The 13,042-nt window shown below is 38.1% G+C and overlaps 1 protein-coding gene across 1 annotated transcript; it reads left to right on the top strand.

Annotated features, from left to right (window-relative positions):
* Window positions 1-2,088: 2,088 nt before the first annotated feature.
* LOC128664360 (uncharacterized) lies at window positions 2,089-11,666 on the top strand (the record flags this gene model as incomplete). The annotated part of the gene is made up of 3 exons (XM_053719198.1): window positions 2,089-2,796; window positions 3,523-4,101; window positions 11,400-11,666. Coding segments are annotated over 3 exons (1,554 nt in total), but the record flags the coding sequence as incomplete, so codon positions are not given.
* Between the last annotated feature and the right edge of the window lie 1,376 nt (window positions 11,667-13,042).

Raw genomic sequence — 13,042 nt, 5'->3', positions numbered from 1 at the left:
GACATTTTCTTTTACAAACTGCAAAGGAGAACTTTGACTTTCTGTTTTGTTATAAACCTGCTTAAAGGGACATTTTCTTTTAGCAAACTGCAAAGGAGAACTTTGACTTTCTGTTTTGTTATAACCTGCTTAAAGGGACATTTACTTTTTCAAAGCTGCAAAAGTGAACTTTGTTACAAGCCTGCTAATGAGGACCTTTTTTCTAAGCTGCAAATAAGAGCATTTCCTTTATATTCTTTGACCTGCTTAAAGGGACGTTTTTTCCTTTGTGGTTTCCCTGCATTCTGGAGCAACTATTATTTTTTGTAATCTTTCTCATCTGTTTCCTGAGTGGGTCACGTCCTGGATATTTCTCAGTGTGCTAGCGTGTGCTTTCTATTCACGCTAGCAGTTGGGTTGCATCCCGGACTGATTCCAAAGCGGCTGACATTACAAACGGGCCATAAAAATGGACCCCACTGAATTATCCATGGCCGTGGCTCACCAGGGACAGCTTTTGGGATCTCATGCCACTCACTTGCAGTCTCTGGACACTAAACTTGATCAAATAACTGCTCTATTACAAAATTTGGTTGCTACCGCACCTCCCAATCCTAATCCCAATCCTAATCCTATTGAGGCATTACCTCCTTCGATTCCTAGCAATCAGTCTCAGGTACAACTAAGTCCCAGGATACCTCTTCCGGATAAATATGATGGGAATCCTGAAGAATGTAGAGGCTTTCTGAATCAATGCCGTCTTCATTTCCGAAATAGTCCTACTCTTTTTGCTACTCCCTCTTCTAGAATCACATTTCTTATTTCCTTAATGAAAGGAAAAGCCTTGGCTTGGGTATCACCTTTGCTAGAAAAGAATGATCCTATACTTTTGGATGTTGATACATTTCTATCTATGTTCTCAAATGTATTCGATAAACCTGGAAGGTCATCCGCTGCTGAAGCCACTCTCCTGGATTTACGTCAAGGTAATCAACCAGTCTCTCAATACGCTATTGAGTTCCGCACCCTTGCCTCTGAAACCACTTGGAATCAGGGAGCACTCAGAGCCGCTTTCCGTAAAGGACTTTCTGAGCGTCTCAAGGATGAATTGGTGTATCGTGAACTTCCAGAGTCCTTAGAAGCCTTAATAAATCTCTGTATCAGTCTCGACGCCAGGTTTCGTGAACGCCAACAAGAAAAGGATAGAACACAGAGGTCTTCAACTCGAACTCCTTTTCGTTTGGCTCCTCGTTTTTCTAATCCAGTCACTCCAGTCTCTCCTACTACTGATCAGGCTGAACCCATGGAAGTGGGAAGTATAAAACTAACTGAGACTGAACGATTGAGAAGACGGACTCTTGGCTTATGTCTGTACTGTGGCCTTAAAGGGCATTTATTAAGGGATTGTCCTACTAGGCCAGTAAAAGCCAGGGCTTAACTCTAGTCCAGGGAACTGAGTTAAGCCAAAACAGTTGCCATTCCCTATACAAGAAACTCTTTGTTCCAGTAACCCTTCTAATTGGACATAAGAAGATTTATACCCAAGCTCTAATTGATTCTGGTGCTGGAGGAGTGTTCATTGACTCTTCATTCGTCTCTACTCACTCTATACCCTTACTAAAGAAGGAGTATTCCATTTCAGTCTCTACGGTCAGTGGAGATCCTTTGGGTTCTGTATATATTCAGTTTTCTACTCAACCCTTACTCCTCACCGTAGGAATACTTCATTCCGAGACAATTTGTTTTGATGTCATCCCCACTCCACAATTTCCTATTATCTTGGCATTACCCTGGCTCCAAATTCACAATCCCATTTTTTCTTGGACTTTCGGTGAACTCACTTCCTGGGGATCTACATGCCAGACTAAATGTCTTCAAAAGATTATCAAGTTACCACTCACTATTGCTCTCACAGTTGAAACCCCGGACTCCTTACCTATGCCTTATCATGACTTTGTGGATGTTTTCTCCAAAAAAGAAGCTGAACGTCTTCCTCCTCACCGCCCTTTTGATTGTCCCATTGATCTCCTTCCCGGGGCTGCCTATCCTCGAGGCAAGACATATCCACTTTCTAAACCAGAAAACATGGCTTTGGAAGAATATATTAAAGACAATCTGGCTAGAGGATTTATTCGACCCTCCTCCTCCCCTGTAGGGGCTGGTTTCTTTTTTGTAGGAAAAAAGGATGGCGGATTAAGACCCTGTATTGATTATCGAGGATTAAATCAGATTACCATCAAAAACAGTTATCCTCTACCCCTTATTCCTGAACTTTTTACTTCTCTTCAGGGAGCCACCATATTCACCAAACTCGACCTACGTGGTGCATACAATCTGATCCGTATACGTAAAGGAGATGAGTGGAAGACTGCCTTTAACACTCGATTTTGGCATTATGAATATTTGGTCATGCCCTTCGGGCTATGCAATGCTCCAGCGGTTTTTCAGCATTTTGTAAACGAGATCTTTCGTGATTTTTTGAATATTTTTGTCATCATATACCTTGACGACATCTTAATTTTTTCTCAGAATCACCAAGATCATGTGCACCACGTCAAGAAAGTACTTCAACGTTTAAGAGAATTCCATCTGTTTGCTAAATTGGAGAAATGTTCTTTCCATCAAAAATCCATACCCTTTCTGGGTTATGTAATATCGGCATCTGGATTTGAAATGGACCCTACTAAACTTTCTGCCATTTTGGATTGGCCTAGACCTGATTCTTTGAAGGCTTTACAACGTTTTCTAGGCTTCGCCAACTACTACAGGAAGTTCATCAAGAATTTTGCTACTATTACTTCTCCTCTTACTGCTCTCACTAGAAAAGGACAAAACTGTAAAAAATGGCCTCCTGAGGCTATAGAAGCTTTTGAGTCTCTCAAAGAAGCTTTTTCCTCTGCACCTATTCTCCGTCATCCAAATCCTGAGTTTCAATTTATCCTGGAAGTTGATGCTTCCTCTGTTGCTGCTGGAGCTGTTCTGTCTCAACGAATACCAGAGACTGGAAAGATTCATCCAGTTGCTTTCTTCTCTAAAAAATTCACTCCTTCTGAATTTAACTATGACGTAGGGAATAAAGAGTTGCTTGCCATCAAAATGGCATTGGATGAATGGAGACATTGGCTGGAAGGTACTTCTTTGCCATTTACTATACTCACTGATCATAAGAACCTTCTGTATCTCCAAACAGCCAAACGATTGAATTCCAGGCAAGCACGCTGGTCATTATTCTTCTCCCGGTTTCACTATAATTTGTCTTACATACCTGGTTCAAAAAATATTAAAGCAGACGCCCTTTCCAGACAATTTCAAGATTCCCCAGTTCCTGACTCTGGTACCATTCTCCAACCTCATGAAGTCATAGCCCAGTTAACAACTTCCTGGTTACAAGAATTACAGTCTGCTCAAGGGAATCTTCCTTTGTCCTGTAAACCTCCCGATGGTTTACTCTTTGTTCCTGAACGCCTTCGTTCCAAGATTTTATTTTGGGCTCATGATAGTCCTCTTTCTGGACATCCTGGCATCAGTATTACCACTCGAAACCTCAAACAACATGTCTGGTGGCCTACTCTCTCTCAAGATGTGAAGGATTACGTCTCAGTATGCACACAATGTGCCATGAACAAAACTCCACGCCAACTTCCTTCAGGATTGCTCCAACCATTGCCTATACCTCACCAGCCTTGGACTCATGTATCCATGGACTTCATTACCGACCTTCCCTTGTCCGCTGGAAACAATACTATCTGGGTGGTGGTCGACAGGTTCACTAAGACTGCCCATTTTGTACCCTTACCAGGATTACCATCTGCCAAAAGACTCTCTGAACTTTTTATTTCACATATTGTAAGAATCCATGGATTTCCTCTAGATATTGTTTCAGATAGAGGGGTACAGTTTGTTTCTCGATTTTGGAGGTCACTTTGTAAACATTTTGGAACTACTATATCTCTCTCTACTTCTCACCACCCACAATCGAATGGCCAGACTGAAAGAGTAAACCAGTGTCTTGAAACATATCTTAGACATTATGTGGATCATTATCACTCTAACTGGACTTCTTACCTTCCTTTGGCTGAATTGGCTCATAATGCCCGGTACAATTCCTCCCTTCAGACTTCTCCTTTTCATGCAGCTTACTGATATCAGCCCAGAACATTTCCTTTGCATACTTCCTCCACAGTGAATCCTGCTTCTGATCTTACAGCCCGAAGATTAACTCGACATTGGCAGAAAATACATTGTATCCTTTCTGTAACTTCTAGACGTTACAAGTTCTTTTCAGACCTTCGACGGAAGAAAGCTCCCAAATATCGCTCTGGTGATAAAGTTTGGATTTCCTCTCGATTTCTTCGCTTGAAACAACCTTCTAACAAATTGGGACCACGATACGTGGGTCCTTTCCGAATACTGGGTCAGGTGTGTTCTACTGCTTATCGGGTGGCTTTACCCAAGACTCTCAAAGTCCATCCGGTATTCCATGTTTCTCTTTTAAAACCTGTGATGACTAACAGGTATTCTAAGCCTTTTTCTAAACCTCCACCGTTATTTGTGCATGGACACCCTGAGTTTGAGATCAGCCATATTCTAGATTCCAAGTTGCGTGGCAAGAAATTGTATTATCTCATTCATTGGAAAGGTTATCCAGTCACAGAACGTTCTTGGGAACCGGCTCATCAAGTAAATGCTCCTACTTTGATCAAGACCTTCCACAAGACTCATCCTGATAGGCCTGGTCCTGTCCCCCGGAGGGGTCCTTGAGGAGGGGGGTGCTGTCATGATTTCGTCTGTTCATTGCAGTGTCGCCGCGGCTCCCGGATCTCCTCTGTGTGACTGACGTCACGTTGCTTAGCAACGTGATGCTTTCTCGACACACCCCTCTGATGACGTTGCCGCTCCTGCCTTTAAACCACGGTGGGAGATCTGAATCGGGGCCCGTTTGTTTGTTTCCCTTGGAGTTTGTGAGTACCTTGTCAAAATCTGTTTTTCCTGATACCGACTTCTGCCTGCCTGACCAAGCCTTTTGCCTTAACCCTTTTGCTGATATTTGGATACCGACTTCTGCCTGCCTGACCAAGCCTTTTGCCTTAACCCTTTTGCTGATATTTGGATACCGACTTCTGCCTGTCTGACCAAGCCTTTTGCCTTAACCCTTTGCTGATATTTGGATACCGACTTCTGCCTGTCTGACCAAGCCTTTTGCCTTATTCCTCAATCATTTCTTTGATTAATAAAACCTGCTTAAAGGGACATTTTCTTTTTCAAACTGCAAAGGAGAACTTTGACTTTCTGTTTTGTTATAAACCTGCTTAAAGGGACATTTTCTTTTACAAACTGCAAAGGAGAACTTTGACTTTCTGTTTTGTTATAAACCTGCTTAAAGGGACATTTTCTTTTACAAACTGCAAAGGAGAACTTTGACTTTCTGTTTTGTTATAACCTGCTTAAAGGGACATTTACTTTTTCAAAGCTGCAAAAGTGAACTTTGTTACAAGCCTGCTAATGAGGACCTTTTTTCTAAGCTGCAAATAAGAGCATTTCCTTTATATTCTTTGACCTGCTTAAAGGGACGTTTTTTCCTTTGTGGTTTCCCTGCATTCTGGAGCAACTATTATTTTTTGTAATCTTTCTCATCTGTTTCCTGAGTGGGTCACGTCCTGGATATTTCTCAGTGTGCTAGCGTGTGCTTTCTATTCACGCTAGCAGTTGGGTTGCATCCCGGACTGATTCCAAAGCGGCTGACAGCTCCCTATACTTTCATGACGAGTGCAAAACGAAAACTGACGCACATATTACAAGTTCATGGCTAATCATTGTACTCAAGCAATAATAACATTAATACTGGAAATGTTTTCCATTGTAAAAAATTCTGGTAAAGTAATTGCGTACAGGACTTCATAAACCAGAATTATGGCCTCTATGTTTTTAATATCACACATTGAGATCTATTTATCAAGCTGTAAACTATGTTGCATTCGACGGCACCAATACACTCACCTAACATCGCGGCCGCGGACCTGAATACGCTCTCAATATTTATTAAAAAAGCCGCGCACCAAGTATGGGGCGATGAGCAGCGGACTGTTGTTAACTAGCAGTCATCGATCTCGCTGCTATGCTATGCTTTTTACCAACTTTATTTATACCCTGTCACTAAACGCCACCACTATACTAAAATGTTTAACCCCTATCCCGCCGCTCCCCAACCCCTCCCTAACTAAATAAAAGTATTAACCCCTATACCTCCGCTCCCGGACCCCACCGCAACTAAAAAAATTATTAACCCCTAAACCCCTGGCCTCCCACATCACTACCACTAACTAAACCTATTAACCCCTAAACCGCCAGCCCCCACATCGCCATAAACTAAATTAAGCTATTAACCCCTAAACCTAACAACCCGCTAACTTTACAATAAAATTACCTTATCCCTATCTTATAATAAATTAAAACTTACCTGTAGAATTAAATTAAACTATATTAAACTATTAATTAACCTACCCTAACTATTATACTAAAATTACATTAAACTACCAATTAAATTAACTATATTACATATTAAAAAAAACCTAACCCTACTCAAATTATTTAAATATACTATTAAAAATTACTAAATTACAAAAAAATAAACGCTAAGTTACAAAAAATAAAAAACACTAAGTTATAAAAACAAACCACAGTATCTAAACTAATTACACCTAATCTAATATCCCTATCAAAATAAAAAAGCCCCCCAAAATAAAAAAAACCCTAGCCTACAATAAACTACCAATGGCCCTTAAAAGGGCCTTTTGCGGGGCATTGCCCCCCAAAAATCAGCTCTTTTACCTGTAAAAAAAATACTAATACACGCTCAACATTGAAACCAACCAACCAAACCCCCAATAAAAACCCTATCTAAAAAACTTAAGCTCCCCATTGCCCTTAAAAGGGCATTTGTATGGGCATTGCCCTTAAATGGGCATTTAGCTCTTTTACTGCCCAAAGTCCCTAACCTAAAAATAAAACCCACCTAATAAACCCTTAAAAAATCATAACACTTACCCCCGACTATCCACTTACAGTTTTCGAAGACCGGACATCCATCCTCATCCAAGCTGGCAGAAGTCTTCATCCAAGCTGGCCGAAGTCCACATCGAAGCCGGCAGAAGTTTTCATCCAGACGGCATCTTCTATCTTCATCCATCTGGTGCGGAGCAGATCCATCTTCAAGACACCGATGTGGATCATCCTCTTCTTCCGATGGTCAACGTAGAATGGAGTTTCCCTTTAAGGTACGTCATCCAAGATGGCGTCCTTTACATTCCGATTGGCTGATAGAATTCTATCAGCCAATAGTAATTAACGGGGAAAAAATCCTATTGGCTGTTGCAATCAGCCAATAGGATTGAGCTGTCATCCTACTGACTGATCCAATCAGCCAAAAGGATTGAGCTCGCATTCTATTGGCTATTTCAATCAGCCAATAGAATGGTGGCATAATTAACACTGAGGTGTTAAACCATTTCTTTTCTTCAGTATACACAAGCTCGTGGAAAAATTACTGGGTAAAAGACAGGGAGCAACATGTTGTAGTAAATGGGTCATACTCAGACTGGACAAAAGTAAGTAGTGGGTCCCCCAGGGATTAGTGCTGGGCCTTGTTCTTTATAATACTTTTTAGAGATGTGCATTAGGGCTTTGGACGAATGCAATGATTATGGTTCACCATAAAAGATAATCAGTACCTATAAAAGACTACTAAAAACGACCCCCTTAAGGAAGTATTCCTTAAGTTGCCTCCTACAATACATACACATACTTGAGGCATTTCATTTGAAAGCACCAATCCTGCTCTTTCCAATGAGTGGTCCTGTGTCTGTCACTCTGTCAGCTAATTGTAATAATAATGACAAATACCTCACAGCATTGGTTCTATTTCCTTTTTTGGTTCTGGCAATTTTAAGATGCCTTTATTACCCCCTCAGCATAGAAGCATATCATAAGTTCCCTAATTCGAAAGAGTGAGCTCACTTGATTCAAATATGGGGTTTCACATTATTATGATCTCTAAAGTAAGCATGATTATCTGGCAGTAACCGCTAGCCATATTTTTTTTGTGTGTGCTTTTGGTGTTAGGGCTTATAGACCCATGTTTGTCTGAACTAATACAAATAAATTAACCCCTTAAGGACCGGGCATTTAAGACAAAAACTTCCCCAAAAGATCAGAGCATTTTCAGCATTTTTGCCATCACTACATTTAAACAGAAATAGATCCCTTTTTTACATTTACCTATCAAAACTATATATATATGTTTTTAGTAGACAATGCAAAGTATTGATCTAGGCCCATTTTGATATATTTTATGCCACCATTTCGCTGCCAAATACGATCAAATTATAAAAAATCGTAAATTTTTTCACAATTTTAGGTTTCTCACTGAAATTATTTACAAATAGCTTGTGCAAATCATGGCACAAATTGTTGTAAATGCTTCTCTGGGATCTCCTTTGTTCAGAAATAGCAGATATATATGGCTTTGGCATTGCTTTATGGTAATGTGAAGGCCACTAAATGCCACTGTGCACCACACTTGCATTATGCCCACCAGTGAAGGGGTTTATTAGGTAGCTTGTAGGGTTAATTTTAGCTTTAGTGTAGAGATCAGCCTCCCACCTGACACATCCCACCCCCTGATCCCTCCCTGACCCCTCTCAAACAGCTCTCTTCTCTCCCCACCTTACAATTGTCACCGCCATATTAAGTATTGGCAGAAAGAAAGGCTTTTTTTCATATTTATTTTTTTAATAAATATTCTGCAGTGTTGGATCCCCCCTTAGCCCTCAACCTCCTTGATCCCCCCCAAACAGCTCTCTAACCTTCCCCCTCTACCTATTTGCTGCCATCTTAGGTACTGGCAGCTGTCTGCCAGTTCCCAGTTTGCTGCAAATTAGGCAAATTATTTACAAAAATATTAAAATGTTTTTTTTTTTTTTCTGTAGTATAGCTGCCCCCCACCCAATACCCTTAGGAACATTTTAGAAGTTAGTTGTCTCTGAGGTTTTTTGGGGGGAAACAATTGACATTGATTTTGCAGGGTGTGTATGTACTTTTGAGCCAGTATTACGGATTGTGATCTTCTGTATTTAATTTATGGTCATATTACACAATTATAGCTATGGCTTACAAGGCAATGTTCATGCTATGATTTGTGATCATCTTATTTACTTTTTGACACAGAGATATTCTATTTTATAAATGATTATCAACATTTTTCTACAATAAGATTTTGTTTGTTTCAGTGCATACATGTTGTATTAAATGTTTCACGTATGACAATTTTTTCCATATAATGCATGTGAATTCTATAGTAGGTGAACATGTTATCCCATAATTACTGAATACTGATTCTCAAAGATTTGAATTTAAATTATTGCAAACTTTTATATTTCAATTGCAATATAATCACGTTATTCTTTTCTTTGAATTTGTTTTTTCCTTTACATATTTTCTCTTTAATTTTCCTATTTTTCTTAAGCAAAATATAATGTAAATTCTGAATGCTTAAAGGGACGTTCCAGCCAAAATTGGAATCCACATGGATGCATTTCAGTTTTGAAAAGAAGCATTTTTGTAATATACATGTATTAGCAGAAATGCTCCTAATAAAAGCGGTAGCTTTTTTAAAGCTGTATTTAAGTATGCATTGTGCACCAGCATTTTAAACATAGCACTTGCTCAGAGAGCCTGAGATGCTTGAACGTATGGTAATGACTCTAGCTATGCTTCACATGCACGTGCAGAGAAAAATGTTAACACTAAAGCAGTGATAACCTTTACTACAAGCATTTTTGCCAATACATGTCTATTGCAAATATGTTTCTGTTCAAAGATGTAATTAATCTATCTGCATTTAAATTTTGACTAGAATGTCCCTTTAATCTGTGGTTTCCATCTTTTTTACAGTAAGATGATTTGGTATACACAGAATTGTCATGCTATCTTACACCATTGCATAACCTTAGTTTATGGGAAGAGCTTTGTATACAATTATGGAATGTACTGTCATATATGATTGAATGACAAAGCAGAAGAAGACATAATGAAAGTCACTGATGCATAGCTTGTCATTTCTGTTACGCTTCATTGACTCTGTCTCAATTGAAACTGATACTGTGCCTAGTAGAATGAAAATACAAGCTTTACAAATATTATTTTTGAGCTTTTTGTTTTTTTTCTGTATTGTATTTTATTAATTAAAATATGTCTGAGTTTATTTCTCTTACAAGGGTATTGCCATTGTCAAAAATTTTTTTAGAGCAGTCAACAAGTATTTTTTTATTAAATACATTTTTGTTTGCAGAATTATAAAAATATCTGGAAAATCATAACATAAGAAAAAATATGTTTGTATAATTTTCTGTGGTGTTTGTAGCAAGCAGCATGGGAGGATGGGCGAATGTGTAAATTTCCGAATTTGAATGTTAGAATGAGTGTTATTACCGAAATTTGAATTATAAATCCGAATGTTGATAAGAACGAATATTCTTAAAAATTCTATAATCGAATGCTATTTACAGTTTTCGAATGTCACTTTAGAATTTGAATGTTTATAATTATATTGAATGTTTACATTCGAAATTTTGAATTTAGCATTCTATTTAACAAATACTATTCAGAAGTTCAATAGTTCATGTGGTAGGGAATCTAGTAAATTAATACATAATAGATACAAATATATAATTTAGAATGTTTCTATATAGAATATTGCATAATTTGAATACTACATTTAAAGAAAGCATTAGAAATACTATTACAAACATATCAATTTATTGCATAATTCGAATATTACATTTAAAGAAAGCATTAGAAATACTGTTACAAATATAAATTCAAATTTTTCCAAACAAATATTTTCGAATCAAATCGTACAATTTGAAACCAAACACTCAAAAAATCGAATGTTAGAATGTTATGTAAACATTCGAAATTCGATTCGAACAAACGAATGTGTTAAAATTCATTTGATTTTTCGAATGTTGCAAAATATTCGCCCATCCCTACATTGGAGTCATTATTCCCTTAATATTTCAAGCTCACATTTTCTAGCAGAATATGTTCTATTTATTCATAAACACATATTTCTATATATTTCTGATGTGTTTTTTTGCACAAATAAATATATATATATATATATTTATATATGTATATGTATATATATATATATATATATATAATGTAAGCAAAAGTTAAATAACCCCAGTGAGCCTGTGCTGCAAGTGGTCAAGTAACTAATTGGAGAAAGGGGCTTCCAAAGGATAAGCACTTAAATAATCACAAGGGATGACCTCTATGTTCTCCTCAGGGTAAGGGTAAAAACTTACATCCGGAAACTCTGGGCGTCCAACAACTCATAATCCCATCGATCACTTCTGCAGTACAGTGAGAGACGAGAGGTGCACCACGAACAGGAAGGTTACCTCCTTAGCCTTTATGGGGAAAACTCGCTTTATCGTCTCGACAGTCTCCTGGATTCCCACGCTGTCTGGTATGTTCAGCGTCTTACAAAGATCCTGCCCCTTTCTCTACCATGTGACCGCTACTCCTCCAATGACCATGTAGAGCTGTGCAGTAGTGGATTCTGTATGGACCCGAAGGTGCTCAGCTTGGTAGGGAAAAGTTCTTTAGCAATAAGTTATGAATAAAGCCGGCAAACACGTTCTTCCATTTAAAAGGTCCAAGTTTATTCAACAAACTTTAAAAAAGAATTATTGAAATGGTATCAAACAGCTTAGGCAGCAGTTTTGTCTGACATGTTTCGGCCATAGCCTTAATCATAGACATATTTAAAACATATGTGCAGTTAAAATAAATACCTTTAGCTTTTTTCTCATTGGTTCACTACAAGTCACTTGACAGTCATCAACAATTACCCCTACTGATAGATTTAACCCTTCATCTACCTCTATATTACAGGGTAACTAGACTTATCTCTGCATTCACTTAAAGCATTAAAACTTAAAACAATCGGATATGGTATAATATGCAATTTACATTATACTCAATAATACACAATAGCAAAAGACACTCACAGCTCCAAATAATTATTCTTAGATAATATACCAGCACAGTTAATATGGTGAAATGTTAGGACAATAAAGTGCAAGTCTTATAGGGATATATTATATTACACTCTACTATACACTGTAGTCTTGTATGAATATTTTGCAATACACTATTGCCACCGTACTCGCAGCTCTATGGAATTATTCTCTGAGAAAATGTCAGCTCAACTATTATAATATATTATAATGCTAGCACAATAAAGTGCTGGTCTTATATATGAGTATAAATAGAATAACAAATGAATTCCTAACATATAACTTTCTTCTGTCATATTGCTCAATATTATGAACATGGCTTCTCCTCTGCACACATGTTCGTTTCTAATAATGTGGTAAAATGCCATGTCATCAATCTGTATATATACATGTTTACAAATCCAGAATATACTCAGCCTATGTAGACAATAAATAGTACATACTAGGATGGCAATACCTCCTAACTAAAGGCCTATGTGTGACTTATCACCTAATGTGTATTTGCATTTCAGAGATACAATACTCTGATGTATGTACCATGCAGAATATCATAATATATTTTGGCACCTAATGTTCACCTATTCCCAAACATTGATAATGTCATAGATAGAGTTATATCCATTGGGAATCCTGGTGGCCAGGGAGAAGATCCAAAATGCCTCCCGCTTGAACAATAATTTGGTCAAATCTCCTTCTCTTTTGGGTTTCCTAAGTTTTTCTATGATCTTCCACTTAAAGGTTAAATTGGAACTAGCATGTTCCTGTATAAAGTGTTTAGCTAGTTCTGATCTAGCATCGGATCTCTTGATGTCTGAGAGGTGCTGACAAATCCTCTCCCTGGTCTCCCTGGATGTACATCCAATGTACTGTTTGTTTGAACATGTGCACCAGGCCATATAGACTACAAATTTGGACCTGCAATTGACACAGCTCTCAATCTGATATTCTTTGGAGGTTACATTTGATCTAAAGCTTTCTCC

Source organism: Bombina bombina, chromosome 6 (assembly GCF_027579735.1).
Source record: "Bombina bombina isolate aBomBom1 chromosome 6, aBomBom1.pri, whole genome shotgun sequence".
NCBI lineage: Eukaryota > Metazoa > Chordata > Amphibia > Anura > Bombinatoridae > Bombina > Bombina bombina.
Note: the sequence above shows the minus strand (reverse complement) of the source record. Positions and strands in the feature narration are given on the sequence as shown.